The sequence below is a fragment of the Macrobrachium rosenbergii genome, chromosome 28, assembly GCF_040412425.1.
Source record: "Macrobrachium rosenbergii isolate ZJJX-2024 chromosome 28, ASM4041242v1, whole genome shotgun sequence".
Taxonomy (NCBI): Eukaryota; Metazoa; Arthropoda; class Malacostraca; order Decapoda; family Palaemonidae; genus Macrobrachium; species Macrobrachium rosenbergii.
This window is the reverse complement of record NC_089768.1, coordinates 4,237,416-4,256,220: the sequence shown is the minus strand read 5'-3', so window position 1 is coordinate 4,256,220 and position 18,805 is coordinate 4,237,416. Positions and strand designations below refer to the sequence as shown.

Here is an 18,805-nt window from a genome sequence, read left to right as displayed (position 1 = left end):
CAATATCACACATCATTTAAAACACTACAATATTGTGTTCTAGGCCTGATCATATTTACTTAAATAATCTTTAGATATAATGGATGACTGAAGATTCATTGGTCTGATAATAACTGAAATTTCAAGAGTTATCCGAAACGAAACTATTAAGGAATATTTTTCTTATGTTTTTTGCAGCGGGCATTGCTGCCAACTTCGTGAGTACTGTCACAGCGACAGTGTGCCTTGTATGACATGCTGTGGACAGTATTATATGTTCTTTGCATCGTCCCTATGGCTCCAGATACATTGCTTTCTTCCTTATACTTTTCATCCGTTCCTTTCAGTTTCTTCACACTTCGCTGTCCAGCTTCAGCCTCATCTTGCTCCAGTTTTCACCTTTCATTTAGGAAAATGTTCGTCCGACGAGGAATGATAATGAGAGTCACTGAAAGAAACACATAATTTCAGTCTTAGATAAAACGCAAGATTTTTGTGAAATTTTCAGGGAAAGGCCGAGAAGTGAAGAAAGGTTGCTCGAGACCATTACTAGTTCAGAGGAGAGAAGAGAAATGGGTTGAATTGAGGTGCTGCCTTGGAGCGTCCTCGCCTGACTGGCAACTTGGGTTTCCTCTTCAGATGATCCTCAGTTGTGGTGTCGGCTCCAAGTTGATATATCGCTCGCGCTGGATGCTCAAGTGACCCTCCTTAATAACAGCCATCTATATCCCCTTCCTCAATATTTCGGAAGGTGCTTTATCACTCTTAATGACCCTCAACGACCCTGAAAGGACCTGTCATGAAAACATTCCCCAGAAATCTATAGTTGTAATGATGAAAATTGGCCGTTTCAAATGTTTTATTTTTTACTTTGTATTTTCTTTGATAAAATTTGTTATTCTCTCGGGAATACCAGGGTACCGTTCGTAATTTAGCTCCTTTCCTTTTATTGTTGTAAAAATAAGATTTTTGCCATTGTGCGTAAGTTTAATTACCACCAATCTTCAAATCGTAGTCAAACATAGGTTCATTTCCATCAGATTATCCGTATAATTCCGACAGACTCAGTTTCGATATCGTAATTACCCGAGGAAAAATGACTTGTGATGATTGTGAGTAAAAGAATTGCTTTATATTTTTATAAAAACAATATCTCCACAACATACGTAACTTAGGCTATCTTACCCTAGATTGTAATTCCCTTTACTGAGGTGAAACAACCTAGGGTGAGTATTTGCCATTCCCTCGGTAATAATAAACGTGCAAGAAGATTAAGCACTGCATTTTTCGTGAAAAGATCTCACTGATTACTTTAATAGAAAGTTTATCTGTCAAGCGGGTAAGATATACGTAGGTATGTGCACTTCGTCTTTAATGACGATTACAGTTATTGAGCGAAAGACGTTCAGTTCAGCAGGAGCTTCCTTTCAAAATTTACGTCGCCTTAACGGGAAACATTTCCTGGTTACAGCATCCTCTCTTGAAAGCAGAGGAATTCAACTTGGATTTCCCATATGAGTCACTTAACCGACACTCGAGTATCGGTTGGCCCTTCACACAGCGAAATTTAGAAACGTTTATGAAGTCCGTTTATTTGGGAAACTGATCAGCGAAATGTATAAAATGGATTTCACATCCGTTGAGGTTTCCTAGCTCTCGTGGTTGGGGGACTCGCAGCAGATTGTTCTTCACTGATAAAAGTATAAGGAATAAGGTGCTCATGTGCATCCTGGTCTGACATGGACGCATGACTACTGATGTATTTCCAAAAAATCTTCACTTTTGGTTTCAGTAGTTGGAGCATTATTAATGAATGCATTTCACATAGTGAACAAAAATAGCGATAAAGTATATAGTCAAGACGGCCAGTCCCGGCCATAGACCGTAAAGTATCGGCCCGAGGCTTGGACTAAGGTACCTTCATTCTGTTACCTATTTAGAGGTCTGGGATGAAAGAGGCTGCCGCAGGCCAAAGACCGGAAAGTCTAAACATGGAGTACGTTGACCTTAGACTGTTGTTGAGACACAAGCGGGGGAAAATATACTGAAATACGTTGCGCTTCGCTAGAAAGATTATGCTTCAAGTTTTTTAAAGCCTTGCACAATATATGTTGTTGCTGCATGTTTTGGTCATGATCAATTGCTAACCCATATGTAGATGATGAAAATGAAGGAAGCGTGGAAAGAAGAAATAGCTGGGACTCTCTTTCCGTTTCAGAAACGAGGTCAAGGTCGAATTTGAAAAGGTTACCCATGAATGGGTTTAGGAACAGGTGCACAACCTTTGATTGTCAATTTATTTTTATTAATGATTTCAGAAGTTTTTAGGTGTAAGAATATATATGACTAAAGCCTATATATTACTAATAAACTAGCAGAGCTTTTAGTACAATTAAACTCAATATGTAGTTAATTAAAACTTGTTCATGTAGGAAATAGATTGCAAAATCTCGTGTTTATGTCAAGACTATGGTAAAAGGAATATTTAAGATGCCGCCAATTTATTGAATATTGAATCCATATTAAATCGTTCCTACAAAGAGTATTTAGAAAGTCGATACTTTTTCTATTGTTAGCCTGAGCGCCCTGACAAGTTCCTGGTTTCTTTCTGGATAAAAGCGAGGCTGTGATGCCTTCGTTTTATGGAATTTACTAATGATAAGAAATCCTATCAGTGTGTTTAAGGTGAAGCTCATTCTATATTCAGCCTCCTCAGAAAGCAGAATTTTTAAATAGTTATGCACGCATATTTACATATATATATGTATATACAGTATATTACATATATATATGTGTATGTTTATATACATACATACGTACATACATACATACATACATATACATATATGTATATACATATATATGTATGTATGTATGTATGTATGTATGTATGTATGTATGTATGTATGTATGTATGTATGTATGTATGTATGTATACTTTAACTGCTGAATCATGGATGAACCTCCCGTACAGGAAACTTCCACATTATTAGTCGCTTCATTCATTTACACAGGAGGCTTACCAGCAGCGTGTCTTGCGCGTACTCTCTTGCATCTTGGATGGCGTGGCCCTTCTTTCTGATTCCCTTTTCAGCCATCTGTCCAACTCATTCTTCGTCTTTGTCTCTTCGTCCCTCCCAGTGTTTCCGTACTGTGCACTCTTTTCGCCATTCAGCTGTGCCTTTCCTCTCTCTTCAACGTTCACCAATCCTCAAAATACTTTCTCCATTGGCCCACTAATGCGCTCTCTTCAAACACCATTTCTCCTTATGTATCTCTTAATATGAAACCCGTGTGCTCATTCACCTTCTCTCTAAATTTACTCACAAAACAACTTACTCTTCCGAAAGACCTCGCTCATTTTCTACCCTCTTAAATGGCATGCTTCCTTTTTCACTCACCAACTTCTTTACCTCCTTGTCCATTCTCCTGTACTCCTGTACACAGTCTTACCTTCTGTCAAATAATCTCTTAATTTTACCTTCACAGAACTTATTTCCCCCTCCCACCTAACTCTTTAGTTTTCTGTAATAGAAAACTATTGAGTGGACTATATCTATCCGTCTGCACTTTTTCTGTCCGTCCTCAGATCTTAAAAACTACTGAGGCTAGAGGGCTGCAAATTGATATGTTGATCATCCTTCCTCCAATCATCAAACATACCAAATTGTAGCCCTCTAGCCTCAGTAGTTTTTATTTTATTTAATGTTAAAGTTAGCCATAATCGTAGTTCTGGCACTGCTGTAGGTACCAACAACACAGGCCACCACCGGACCGTGGCTGAGCTTTATGGGCCGTGGCTAAGAGTTTCATGGGTCATGGCTGAGGCCACCACCAGACCGTGGCTGTGTTTCATGGGCTGTAGCTAAGAGTTTCATGGGCCGTGGCTGACAGCATTATACTGTACACTGTACAGAAAACTCGATTATGCTGAAGAAACTTTGGCGCATTTTTTACTTGTCATATTTTCGTTCCTTTTTCATACTCTCGTAAAAGAACACACGCTTCCTGCAAATTCTGTGATCGCATCCTGGAAGTTTACTTGCTCCTCATTGCCTATGTTTTAAATCCTAACTCTTTTTTCATCTATTTCCTCCTTTTTATGAAATTCGCTTGTCTTAAATACCCTCAAAGCCATACTTTCATCCCTTCCTCTTCAATTTAACTTCCATTTACCTTAACCTTTGCTTTAACCAAATGATAACAAATGTAACTTCACTTGCTTCAGGTATATTTATCTTTCTAAATAAGAAATGAATTTTCAATTCTCAGCCCCTTTCCATACACATTTCCATGAAACACTCCATTTTCATTTACTCCAACAACTTGTGTGCTCACAATTTTAACTCCTTGTCTATCACCTGCTTTTACATTTAAATCACATAGCACACCCACCCTTTAAAACTATCCAGATCTAACAAGGCATTCACTCTAAAAAAAAAAAAAAAAAAAAACTTGCTTTCACTCTCATTTCTTTCCAGTACTGGCCCATACACTCTTGCTCTAACAACTTTTTCTCCTGCTATGCTCAGTTTTACCCAAACAATCCCCCAGGTACCCCCGACACAGTCACTCATTGTCCTTCCCCTTTCCTGCACACACGCCCCTTTACTTCCGTCTCATTCACTGAGACTGTTTTCTCTTTATTTGTTGTGTAAGGGCATCTTTTCTCTTTTATCGCTGCTAATTGCGTGTGCAACTACTCCTTGCAACTTATTAATCACTGAAGGCTTAATAATTCTTTCAACTATTTCTCATGGCCCATTTTCTGAAATTCTAAGTATATAGGTGTCCCTTTTCCGCAATTTCCTCCGTTTTAATCGTTTTTCCTTCACGTATATCTCTCTCAGCTAAAATCTCCTATAACATCCTTCTAAAAAGAGGCCACGTGTAAGGAGAGAGCTTTGCGCTTCGTTAACTTCAAATGATCTGAATTCCTTTCTAACATTCCTGAAATTCGCGCGTGGTGCTTTGCAGCTTCTTCCCTCAATGACGCCTCGAGGACGCACATGGCAATGCGTTGAGGGATGCCACTCGCTAAGGTCCAGACGAGAGGAAGAGTGGATGGGAAGGAATAGGATACCGCTCTCTAAGCCGTGGTGACAGGCGGCGTTTCTGTAAGTCATGAAGATGACGTAGGACTCATTTAACTCTGGATGGGAGATGAAAAGTTGGGCTTCAAGGGCTGCAGTTATTGAAACAAATTACACAAGCATTCTTCCATATCATTTTGTTCGAGAAGTGTCTGTTGTCACGATGGGTGTTCATGAACTGACTCGGTCTGTAAGGCAAGGAAAGGGTCAAATTGCCAAGTATGTCAGGTCTCATTAGGCTTAAAAGTCCAGTCCTCCAAATTATTTTTTTTTAAACCAGTCTTAGGACTGACTGTCTTTGTGAATCATCAAAATATCATTTTATGTTTATGATCCCAAGAATACTTCCCATTCAAGTAAGCCTGAAAACTTTCATGGGAAGAAATACCACAAACACAGGCTTCTGCGTTATGTTTAATCAAATTCTCTTTATGTAAGTCAATGATACAAATAAGGTGCTTACAACTTGTTGCCATACGATTAGGAAATCTTTCATTATGAAATATGTTTTTCATGTTTTTATATTCTATTCCTTTTTCGAAAAGTATTAAGTGGGTTGTGCTATTTCTGAATGATGTCCCGTTTCTTTTTCGAACTGTTTCAAAACTCTTTGACATTCCACATTAAAAAATTCGTGTATTACTTGGCAATTCCTATATCTGATAGGCTTCAAACGAATGTGTGCGAACCTTTTTCTTTTTGATGCTCATTTTAATTTTCATGCAGTTCTCACGGAGGTAGAAACTTAAGCAGAACTGCATACCCTCTTTTCTATAAATATATCTTTCTCAATACAAAGAGGTCATGCCATGCGCTCGATAGATTCCATCATTGAGAAAAAGAAGCTGCCTCCTTTTCCATTTCCAGTCGGAAGTCAGTACCACCTTACGTGCTTTCCCACTGCTTGCATCAAGTACAGATCTTGAGGAAACCCCCTCGCTCCTCAGTCTTGATGATGTAGTAATCAGGTTTTTCACGTTACCACGTGTATTATTAATTCAATAACTGATAATTAAATGAGAAAATTAAACTTCAGCTCTCAAGCAGGATATGAAATTGTGTCTTCCGAACTGCAAGCAGACAGCTTTCTCGATCCACTATTCGCAAAAAAGATCATTATAATGTCAATGTAGACTCTACTGGTCACTTTTCCAGATACATATGCAATTGTAATAGCCACAATACCCTCTTAACCTCTCGAATTCTTCGCGCTATTTTGGATATGCTTGTCACTACAAAGCCGTAAGATCCAAGCGCAAGAAATTGAAGTGGCTGTGATGCCCGGTCGCGGGAAACGAACCCGCGTCACCATAATCACAAGGAGGTCACGTTACCGACGTCAGTGCTTGCGCTTGGATCTTACGGCTTTGTAGTGACAAGCATATCCAAAAAAGCGCGAAGAATTCGAGAAGTTAAGAGGGCATTGTGGCTATTACAATTACACACACACACACACACACACACACACACACACACATATATATATATATATATATATATATATATATATATATATATATATATATATATATATATATATATATATATATATATATATATATATATATATCTGTTTTACTATGACAATGAAACTATATTAAAACATTTTGTCATTCTCAGAATAAAGCTTTAAGAAGAATATCACGAGTCAGGTGGCAGATAGAGATAGAAATAATATCGTAAGCGAAAGAGTAGAAGCTCCAAGTGTAGATAAAGGAAGATGAAAGTGAGATGGAGATGCCTTGGACATGTACGTCGCATAACCCTTGACAGAACAGTACGTGATAGTGTCAATTGGGTCCATTAGACACCAAGAATTAGAAGATTAACACTTGCTTCAACGAGAACTGTGAGAAAGGAGGCTAGAGATGAGTGGCGATTTGTAAAAGCTAAAGCTCTAGAAAGATATGAGTGGCGGAATTTTACAGAGGTCCTTGGCGTCTCGTAGCGTTGGAGGCGATAGTGATGGTAACTGTTGATATTTTCTCACCTTATCTGATCTCATTTTTCGTGGCTAATAATCTCTCTCTCTCTCTCTCTCTCTCTCTCTCTCTCTCTCTCTCTCTCTCTCTCTCTCTCTCTCTCTCTCATGATGTGTCTTTCTATCTGTCTCTCGTAATGTATTAGTAAATTCAGTGCGTAAGTGCCTAAGCTATTTATTATAACACTATTTGCATGTTAATCTGCAGATCTTGTGAAGGAGTGGAAACAGCTTCTGTTATTACGATATAATTAAGACTTCATCACGTGCATATCCTCATTTTAACAAATAATGAGAGAGAGAGAGAGTGCTGCTTTTCTCGTTAATTTTTTCCTCAAATATTTGTTGAAGAAGCCTGAATCTTGTAGACGAAACAAGTACCTGAGTTAAACGGTAATTTAATCATTCCACTTGATCTTCTGAAAGATTCGAATCTGTGTTCGGTTAGCAATTTGGCTTTCAGATATGAGTCCCCATACAGTTGTCCAATGACAAATTCATTCAAAGGAACTAAATTCTTGAGCTCTGAAAAGTTTCTCAAACAGCAACGAGCAAAGTATTAAGTCCTTCATTCAAATATTCATGAAGCTGAATACAGTAAGTACAAATACCATTCTGAAGTGCTAAACTCTCATTCATGTTCAATCTGATGAAAAATATTCAACAAATTTTAAGCCCTGATTTGTTTAAAAACGAAAAGGAAGACCTACAAATGTAGAAACTAGTTAAGGGGTGTAATGGTACTTAGCTTTTATAATCCTTTTGGAAACAGCCCTTAGTAGCAAGGTCTAAAGTAGTAAGCAAATATTCATTACGTACCGTGTTATTAGGAGGAGGTCGCACTCCATCAGTATCGACTTTGCTAATTGACCTGCATTACAGTATGCCACTTTTACGTTGGTACTGCCTCCAGCTACATCGTTTTCCGCCAAAGAGCTTTAATATTTACGTAATAGCAGGACACACTGGTTACATCTTCTAACAGGCCCATTTCATGGAAAAGGTACCATCCAGATCACTGTAATCCTCCCTGACCTTCGTTTCTTTGATGAGCCCATCTTTCTCACTACAACGCCTTGGCAACTTTGATACGGCAGGTTTTCAACTCATTCAGCCACGTTTTAAATCAGGCCATTTGCTTCTGGAGGAAGATTTTAATAGAAAAAAAATTTTAATAGAAAAAAATCCCTCAAATAAGTGGTCTTATAATCCTGCGAGAACTGGAACTCAGAACTTAAAAACACGGTCAATCAGCCTTGGAATCAGGAGAGATTTTCACACCTGAGGCATAACTCCCTTGTGGATATGGTATGAATACTCATTCTCACTTTAATGAAAATTCAGCAACTGTAACCCCCATATTACTGATATTCCTGTAACTTACTTTTTCTTCGAAAATATGTGCCTCATTGATGTCCTAATAATTGAACACACTTTTCAAACTCTTTAAACTACATCAGTTGTCGTAGTCTAGTTTCGTTGAACGTAACCACTGGTAAACAACTTTTTCTCCTTCACATCCGCAAAAGGCTGGCCTTAATTTATTCAGATCAAACGTTCATAAGATGCAGAAATACCTTTCTCAACATTATGATATTTTGAAAATTTTTTTGTCGGTCAAGATGAATGTGATTCAGCGGCCTTATAGATGAACACACTGAAACTATCTGCCGGACTTGATCCATTTCCAAAAAAATGGTAAAATTGTCAACAACTTTGTAGAATATTCAGGAGCCCGCCTAATATTCTCAAGAGACATGACCTCGTGCTCAGTGCCCAAACTGAAGTGTTTACTCACACTGTGCTTGTATTTGCTTCTCTAACCATAAATTCCCGGTCACTTCACACTGAAGGTGCTGTAAATCCAATCGTTTCAGCTTCAACTCGCATTTAAGCAGAACTCATGTTCAATTTGAGAGCAAGACTATTTCTTTAGTTTTCTGATGGAATGAGAGGAACTTCTGACTAAGAGCCCATTTATTATGACACTAAAACAAAGAGTAAGACCACTAAATGAAATATGTAAGATAAGATCGTCTAATGGCCGTGTTGAAAATCAATATTTATGTATCACTGAAAAATGCAGAAGTTAAATTGCTTTTATAATGTTTTGACTATGAAGGCGTACATTTATTTAACAGATTAGAACAGGTGACAGGTCAATGCATTCGCTATTACTGAATTGATTTCGCCAGTTGTCCCTATGGTTCTAATTCAGGGGTGTGAATAGATAATCATCCAGAAGTTGATGTTAAGAATGTGGGTTAAAAGGGATGTGTGCTCTGTCATCTGATAGAATGTTATCAGTCAAGGGTGTTTCAGGTTTTGCTCTCTTCGGAAGCTTTAGAAGGGAATATTCTGACACATGGGCAACCCCCAGTACAAAAAGTGGATAAATGGTGAGCCACCCATGAATCTTGGCGCCTCACTCAGGATGAGTTCACGTAGTAGAGATAGGACAGTCATTAAAATGCCTGGCTAAATGATTACCTTAATAGAAAGCAGCAAGTGGAATAGATGGTGTTACGAAGGTAGGCATTGTGGGTGGAGCTGTAGGCCTACTAGTATAACAACAGCTAGTTTGAGTGAACAGTTTAAAGAATGTGTCTTGCTGATTTGAAGCTGAGAAAGGCCTACGATCGTTTTGATTCAAAGTCGTTTCGGTACATTTATCAAGTTGATGCGAAACAAAGTCGATTCATATATCATTGCATTCGATACAGCGGTCAGATCTTAATTTATACCTGTCGAGTTTTGGCATTGCTTATATTTAAGTGCCTCCTTTCCCTCTGAGATTAAGGTTGCTGCTATTATTATTTCAATAAAACCAGGGCCCAACTAAAGAAAACCAGGCAGTTTTCACGAGAGACGCCGACCCGTCTCGCAAACGTCAGTCATTCGGTAGTCAAGGCACTGTACATCACGCAGAAGCAAGCCAGTTTATGTATTCAGTTTTAACCTCGAATGAGGTACAGTAGTGTGTTTGAAACCGAGGTAAGTGCTTATATATGCCCACAATTTAATCTTGACACTTCAAATATTTCCAGTTTTTTTTAACCACGCCGTTATATATATGTAATGAATATATTATTTTTATAACAAAAATTTCGGAAAAAAATGGCAATCATTTTTTTCAAGATTCTCTACCAAATTCATCCGAAGGGAGTTCAATGATTTAATATTCATTTGCAGAATGATTTCGGATTTAAAGGTGTACTGAGTTGATATTTCATGTTTCTGTCATTATTATTTGAAACTTTCGTGGTAACCAATATGAATTTTTGATACTTTTGTTACTTATGTACATTACATTCCTTATGCTAGGCCGCGGTTACATATTTATTCATTATTGAACTTTTTCTGTTATTAATACATGTATATGTATAATTTTTCTCTCAGTACTATTGATATGATCTGTTACATATTCAGTGCAGCAGACTTTTACTGTTGGGTACGCAGTACTTCATATGCCTTGCATTTGTAAGTTTGTTGCGCTCTTGTGATAACATTTCATGAATCCCAGCAATTCAGTACAGAAGATATATAATGTTTGGTTTTGTCTGTTCAGTAACTCGAAGTATTGTACGCTATTATACCCCGCTTATCAGATCATTTTCTGTTTTCGCAAGCTGTTTAGTATGCATGTGAGCATCACTGCTTTGGTTTGTTAAATCGTTTTTACCATGATTTTACTTATGTTTTTGGTCACTGAATGTTTTGATTTACTCGGTATGATATGTTGACAACATGAAGGGACCACGTATGTGGTGGCAGAGCTTCTGCAATGAATATATTGATAATTAGGACAGTGGCATTATTATGAAAGATACACATTATCATTTATATGAAATCTAAGTGGAAAGTGGAAAACAGTGCTGTAAACGAAAAGACTTACTAATGTAAGCTTTGTTTTACAAAGGTGAAAGGAATTTGTGAAGAACCGAAAACTTTCCGATGACGAAGTCTAACCAGAGCACAACGATACTCTGATGATGTCATTTCTGTTCGACTCTCCGACCGGCTAATGAAGAATTAGAGGAATTTATTTCTGGTGATAGAAATTCATTTCTCGTCATAATGTGGTTCGGATTCCACAATAAGCTGTAGGTCCCGTTGCTAGGAAACCAATCGGTTCTTAGCCACGTAAAATAAATCTAATCCTTCGGGCCAGCCCTAGGAGAGCTGTTAATCAGGTCAGTGGTCTGGTTAAACTAAGATATACTTTTTTTGGTCAGAGACCTTTTGCTCGTGAATGCGAAGACGTTGACGCTTGCTTGCATTGTTGCTAAAGCATTGGAATCGAAGGACATTCTCAATTCTTTTTAAGCGTTACACGCATCGCCCTCGTGAAATGTCCAGAACAAAAATCTAGAAAACGGTTGTTCCACATATTAGGAATTGCCAGTTAACTTATATTTAATGTTATAAAGAGGTAGTCATTACAATTTCATTTTTAACCATATTCAAGTGACTTCCGTATCATTTTCGTGAAAACTATGTTGTCAAACTAGTCCTTTGTGGCAGTTGTGAGAAACCACAATTGGTTACCAGTGCGTCGAGTTTGTCTGAAGCGGCCGAGTGAGAATGGAAACGCAGGAGATTATTCATTGGGAAACTCTGCCTGAGAGATTAGGCATCTCATACATTTATTTTATAATAAAAATCCATGAAAATGTAATTCATACACACAAAAAGAAAATAACATTAAATAAAAATGAAGGAAATCTAAGAAAATGCCCACCAAAAAAGGGAAATTATTGCATATTGAGAAATGAAAGTAACAAGAAAGAATAGGCATAAAAAGGAATGTTTACCAGTGATGTGAGAAAATGAAAAATGGAGTTTTTATTGAAAGGTAATAGAAAGTAGCATAAAGAAAAACCTACATAAAATAAGAAACTTGTTCCATTAAGTTATTAGTGTTGAACTCTCACTTATTTTGGCTATATATATATATATATATATATATATATATATATATACATATATAATGTTATGTATGAGTATATATATATATATATATATATATATATATATATATATATATATATATATATATATATATATATATATATATATATATATATATATATATATATATATATATATACAGTATACAAATATATGTTTTATGTATGTATGTATGTATGTATGTATGTATATATATATATATATATATATATATATATATATATATATATATATATATATATATATATATATATATATATACACATATATATATACAGTATACAAATATATGTTTGCGTATGTATGTATGTATGTATATGTATATATATGTAATTCTAATAGCCACAATGCCCTCTTAACTTCTCGAATTCTTCGCGCTTTTTGGATATGCTTGTAACTACAGAAGCCGAAAATATCCAGACGGAAGAAATTGAAGAGCCTGTGAATAGCGGTCGCGAGAATCGAACCCGCGTTACCATATTCACAAGGAGGTCACGTAGCCGACCTGGCTACGTGACCTCCTGTGAATATGGTAACGCGGGTTCGATTCTCGACCGCTATTCACAGGCTCTTCAATTTTTCCGTCTGATATTTTCGGCTTCGTAGTTACAAGCATATCCAAAAAGCGCGAAGAATTCGAGAAGTTAAGAGGGCATTGTGGCTATTAGAATTACATATGTGTCTGGTAAAAGTGACCAGTAGATTCTACATGTATATATATATATATATATATATATATATATATATATATATATATATATATATATATATATATATATATATATATACATATATATATATATAATAAAGAAATCCTCCAATGATCCGGATCACCATTATCCGAAACTCGACATTATTGGATTCAAGCAAATGGATACTGTGAGTGTAACACATAGCCTAGGTCAGTAGTTCACACACAGTGTGTATCTTGTGTCTGGTAATACAATATGGTAACAACTGATAAGGAAGTTGCCGTATAAAAATATATTATTGGTCATAAAATCATGGTAGGCCGTGGGTAAACACAGATAGGCTACCTACCTACTGAATTGTGGCATTTACGAGAGAGAGAGAGAGAGAGAGAGAGAGAGAGAGAGAGAGAGAGAGAGAGAGAGAGAGATAGAGATAGAGATAGAGAGATAGAGAGAGAGAGAGAGAGAGAGAGAGAGAGAGGAAAAGAAGGGGTTACCTTTTTCCAGTGTATTTATGCAGTATATTTTGTTACAAATATGGGGAAAATGGGTAGATAATTGCCTTTTGCATAAAGTTTTCAGTTTAAATGATGATGACTGTCGTTTAAAAGCATATTGAGTGTTTACAGTTAAGTGGTGTTGACAAGGTTAAATAAGAAAGGGTGCAGAGTTGCCCTTGAACGCCCATAGATTTTTTTATGCTCCCTTATCCGGATTTTTATTAATCCAGATAACTGAAGGATTATTGTGTATATATATATATATATATATATATATATATATATATATATATATATATATATATATATATATATATATATATATATATATATATATATATATATATATATATATATATATATATATATATATGTACATATATATATATACATATATATATATGTACATATATATATACACATGTATATAGTATTGCTGTCAGAGATGGAAATAAAAATGATTTATCAATCAGCATTCACCTTCCTTGTCTGATTACCGATCAATTATTAGCTTAGCTTTAACCCTCGGAGGAGATCCGTGAATGAAGTGTCGCCCAGTTAATCAAATTGGTATTGGACATGTCGTTGAGCAAGTATCTAATTTAATTAGTTTTGGATGAAATCAAGGGAAAAGATGAAAAGGGGAAACGAACGAAAAGATGGATTACCGAGGACCAGGCGAAAGATGAGGAGAGTTTCTTTCTCGAGAAAAATGAATTTTGCTTCTCTCCAAGAAGTCTGCAATAGTATGGCCTTATTTCTTTCCGCTGTTACTCATTATTGTAGCCTCCAAAAGTTCTTGTTATTTTTATTCTTTCTCTCACTTTTGTGATAAACGTATTTCATTATTCTCATGACATTATATTTTTCAGTAATTTTTTTTTTTTTTTTTTTTTTTTTTTTTTTACTTTCTGTTCCCTTTCTTCTCCCTCTTCCTCATTCATTCTTGTGTCCCGCTTCAATTCCCTCTGTCCTTTTCCAGGCTGCTCGTGTGGCCCTCCAGGAGCAAGGCTTTCCTTGCAATTTTAGGAAATGAGATTAGTTTTTTGAAGAATGGTGTTAATGATGCAAAGAATGTCCCGGCAAAGGTTGTTTTAGTAGGCGATAGTACGATTTCATAAGATGTAATTAGGTCAGAAGTGCACAACGCGCATCCCATGAGGCCCTCTCAAAGAATTCCGCATTATTGGACTGAAGCGAAAACAAAGGATTTCAGAAAAGTATTTTTTGTCCTTTCCTTCTTTTCCTGTTTAACGTACATATTTTTATGCCTCCTTACCTACAGTTTTCTTTTATTTTTTTTCATAGCCTTTACGTGTTCTCTGGCAAAGCTTTATTTCACTTTTAACTTGTTGAGAATGATATTTACGAATTATGTATGTATGCATGTATGTGAGCATTTAATGCAAAGGGCAATGACTTGAGCTTATATATATATATATTATATATATATTATATATATATATATATATATATATATATATATATATATGTATATATGTATATATATATGGCACGGCCCTATGAAAAGAACGAGACAGGGGAGCGAAGAAGAGCGGGAATAGACTACAAGAGAAGCAACTGGCTTGCTTCATTAAGGGAAAACAGAAGTTGGAACAGAACTCCAACTTGCAAGTTCAGGGAAAGATTCCTAAGCAGTCAGAATAGGAAGAACTGACCTGACTGGTATATAGTGCCCTCCTAACAAGAAGAGCAACTCTCCTTTGAATTCAAGAGTACTACACAAAGTAACACACCAGAGGAGACAACAAAGCTACCTTGCTGTGGAGACAAAGAGGTTAATAGAATGACCTTTGACCTAGTCCTACCAAGGAGGGAGACAAACATAGAATTCACTAGATATATTAAAAATATTCTAAACTGGCGAATACAGATTTCAAAGGTATGATTAATAAATGGAAAATGCACCGAGTAGTCTGGAGTCAGATTTGGTCATTTTAACTAACAGATCTCAGCTAGAAAAGTTTGGAACGTTTAGAAGTGAGAGCTGCAATTGCATTTTAATGAATTGTCAGACAAGTGGATGTTCTTCCAACTCGGATGGGCAAATGTTGAATGATGTGAATGAAATGCTGAATCGAGGATGACTACCCGTCAGAGAGATCTTCCCAAGTTTCATGTTTCTTTTTAGGACTCTCACTTATTTCTTTTATTACTATCCATAGGGATATTAAATAGTCAAGGAGATGTACAGTGCTGCATCCCTATCAGAAACCCACTTTTGGTCCAAACCAGTCGACAATGGAAATACCCTTCATTGCCTTAAGTTATCTCAGTCCTTGTGTGCCACTTGCAGGTTTTTAATTTTCTCTCAGATTTCTCATACAACTGTTCCCAACAAACGCAAGATCAACAGATTCTAATATATATATATATATATATATATATATATATATATATATTTAATTTATTGATTTATTTATAAATGTGTGAGTGTGTGAAATAGACAATTTTTAGAAACGTGTTTTTATGTGGTTCATTCAACTCCGGAGGTTTTTTTTTTGTGTGTTTTATGATTATCAGACGCTTAGGCTTTGGGCGCTGGTCTCTTTCCTTCTTTATAGTACTTCACATTTATTTCCTGTCTCCCTTACTAGTGCTCTGATGCCCTAGTCCTCTTACTCCCTGGACTAAGCCTGTAAAATGGATTTGTTCTGTGCCACCCTCGGCCTTATCTCAGGCCCAGCACTAAGAAACGAAACCCAGTGGGTTTTGTCCCCTTCAAGTCTCCGTCAGTAAGTTGAGAGGCTATGTATGACCCTTCATCCCTTCATGGAATCATTGTCAACTAATATCTAATTGCAGTTACAGTATTAAATACCACCTCTTAGCAAGTATGATAGGATGATATTGTTATTGACTGATGACGTTTCACTGACAATTTCTGCACGCTGAAATCTGTTCTTCTTTCTCTCTCGCCAGAGTTCGTCCGCATCATATGCTCTGAAGACTCTTATCAGCGTCTCTACAGTCATTCTTCTGGGCCTTATATGTGCCTACCACGCTCTGGAGATTCAGGTATGGTAATAACTGTGTCTTTTTTATTATTATTAAATCTTGTAGACTCTTCTCTTTCTCATAATTTTACATGTGCTTGTTTTACTAGTGATAGTAAAGTTATCATTTTTAGTGTTTTTTGCAGTGCATTAAGATTACAAATTCATTCACGTCATCTGATGAAATGCCCGACTTTTTGCCGCCGTCACCTTTCCTAAATGCCCTGGAGTACGGGCAACTACATATTTGCATAGACATGATATTGTTGATAAGTCATTCAATAGTATATATTAATATTAATTTTTAATAACAGTTCATAAGAGAAACGTACTTTAGCTTTCGAGAAACTTTCGCCGTGCACGGACCTTGATGCACATCTTAGATGCTCACCCCCCTTCAGTAGCTAAAATTGGTTTTTCTTAAGTTAATTACCGGTTTCATTCACTATACATTGACAGATAGGTGTAATTTTAGATGACATATGGTGGAGAGTGCTCAGAGAATGTAGATCCTGTCCGTCTGCCCTGGTGTACACGAACAAAGCATTTTACCATCCTTTTGAAAAGCAGTGGACGAGAGACGTCCGGAATAGTGTTTACTGAACTCCAGGACTAATTTGTTACGATCCTTATTTAGTGCCTGTTTAACTGGCTCTCTCTCTCTCTCTCTCTCTCTCTCTCTCTCTCTCTCTCTCTCTCTCTCTCTCTCTCTCTCTCTCTCTCTCATGTTAATCACCATTTTCCCCTTTTTATGTCTATGCAGATGAATGTTCTAATTTCCCTGGTCGTTTTCAAGGCAATTGGATGTATCGCAGTGTATGTAATCCAAAGCGTTGGAAATGGATTTTTATTATAATATTAGCGTGCAGCGTTTTACGCAAAACCTTCCCTTGTTCGTACTTTGTTCTCTTGCATGTAGCTAGTGAAGCTCTATTGTAGTGACTTAATTTGTGTGTGCATATTGCCACCAATTTTGTCGATGCAGAAAATTTTACATAAAATTTTTACACCTTTTAGGAAGATGAATATTGCGTAGGTGGGCCAAAAGTAGTAATAATAATAATAATAATAATAATAGCGAGACTGAGGACGGTGTGTCGTAGCATTCGTATTCATACGAGTTCGCACTAAGTAATATTTATAGATACATTATTTGTATGTACCAGAGGTATCGGCCTAAATTGAATGACACTGACCTGCTAAATTAGCCTCCCATTACAACCGCTTCGTATCTCGGTGCGATACTAATTTTGCATTATTATTATTATTATTATTATTATTATTATTATTATTATTATTATTATTATTATTATTATTATTATCCATGGTAAAAGACCCTGAGAAGTGGAGTGTTTGCAGCGATTCGCAACGCCAACGCAATGGCATTATGCAACAAGCCTAAATTCCATGCACGCGCTGATCAAACTGCCACAGAACGGGAAGCCTACATGTGGGGAAAAAAAGGAACGGGAAGCCTACATGTGGGGAAAAAAGGAACGGGAAGCCTACATGTGGGGAAAAAAAGGAACGGGAAGCCTACATGTGGGGAAAAAAAAGGGAAACTCACCGAGGGAAAATTATAGCAGAATCCAGGCGATATAAGCATTTAGTAACAAATGATCCCATACGTACGGTCCTCGAATGTATAGAATTATATTGCAACAGTTATACGAAGAAATTCTTAGTTATGAAAAATGACACTTGATAACAACCGCATGAGTTACGAGCACTTACATCCGCGTCGCCTCTCTTCATTTTCAACAGCTACTTATTTACCAAATTTATAGCCCTTTGTTGGCCGACTCGGTAGAGCTTCAGACTGTCATTCGATGGGCCGGAGTTCAATTCCCGCGGCCGGCTGATGAAGAGTTAGAGGAATTTATTTCTGGTGATAGAAATTCATTTCTCGCTATAATGTGGTTCGGATTCCACAATAAGCTGTAGGTCCCGTTGCTAAGTAACCAAATGGTTCTTAGCCACGTAAAATAAGTCTAATCCTTCGGGCCAGCCCTAGGAGAGCTGTTAATCAGCTCAGTGGTCTGGTAAAACTAAGCTATACTTACTTTTAAACCTTCAAGTTGAACCCTTACGAATTTGCGAGCCCATGTTGAAAGCCCGTATATATACCAGTTGCATATCATGTACTGTTTGTGATAGATGAATTAAGAAGATATTTGTGGCGGTGACCTAAATCCTAGTAGTCTGCTTTATGAAAAATGAGCCTTCAAAGTCATTTTTTTTTTTTTTTTTTTTTTTTTTTTTTTTGTATTAGAAAATCTGGATTCCATGATTGTGGTTTAGTCAGGGTAGGAGAACAGTATTTCAGCAGGGAAAAACAGAATGCCTGGAAAATGTGGCACAGTCATTGTAGTCAAAGAAACCTTACAAACAATACCCCCTTTTCTGTGAGTGTAGCGCTAAGTATAGTCATATATTCAGAATCATTAATTGTTACCGCAAAGTGAATGGTCTACTTGAACCACGATAGGAATTTGATTGATTAATACAGAAAAAACGTTTCACTGCATTATCTGCTGTTTACAGATGATGCATTGATTATAGTTATTGTCAT

The 18,805-nt window shown here is 36.6% G+C and overlaps 1 protein-coding gene across 12 annotated transcripts in view; it reads left to right on the top strand.

Annotated features, from left to right (window-relative positions):
• Positions 1-18,805, top strand: part of SK (small conductance calcium-activated potassium channel) — a 554,217-nt gene that overhangs the window by 475,101 nt on the left and 60,311 nt on the right. For all 12 annotated transcript variants that reach the window (XM_067129930.1, XM_067129931.1, XM_067129928.1 and 9 more), the window contains one exon: positions 16,160-16,255. In XM_067129930.1, coding sequence (XP_066986031.1) covers positions 16,160-16,255 — 96 coding nt within the window. The remainder of the gene's footprint in view (positions 1-16,159; positions 16,256-18,805) is intronic.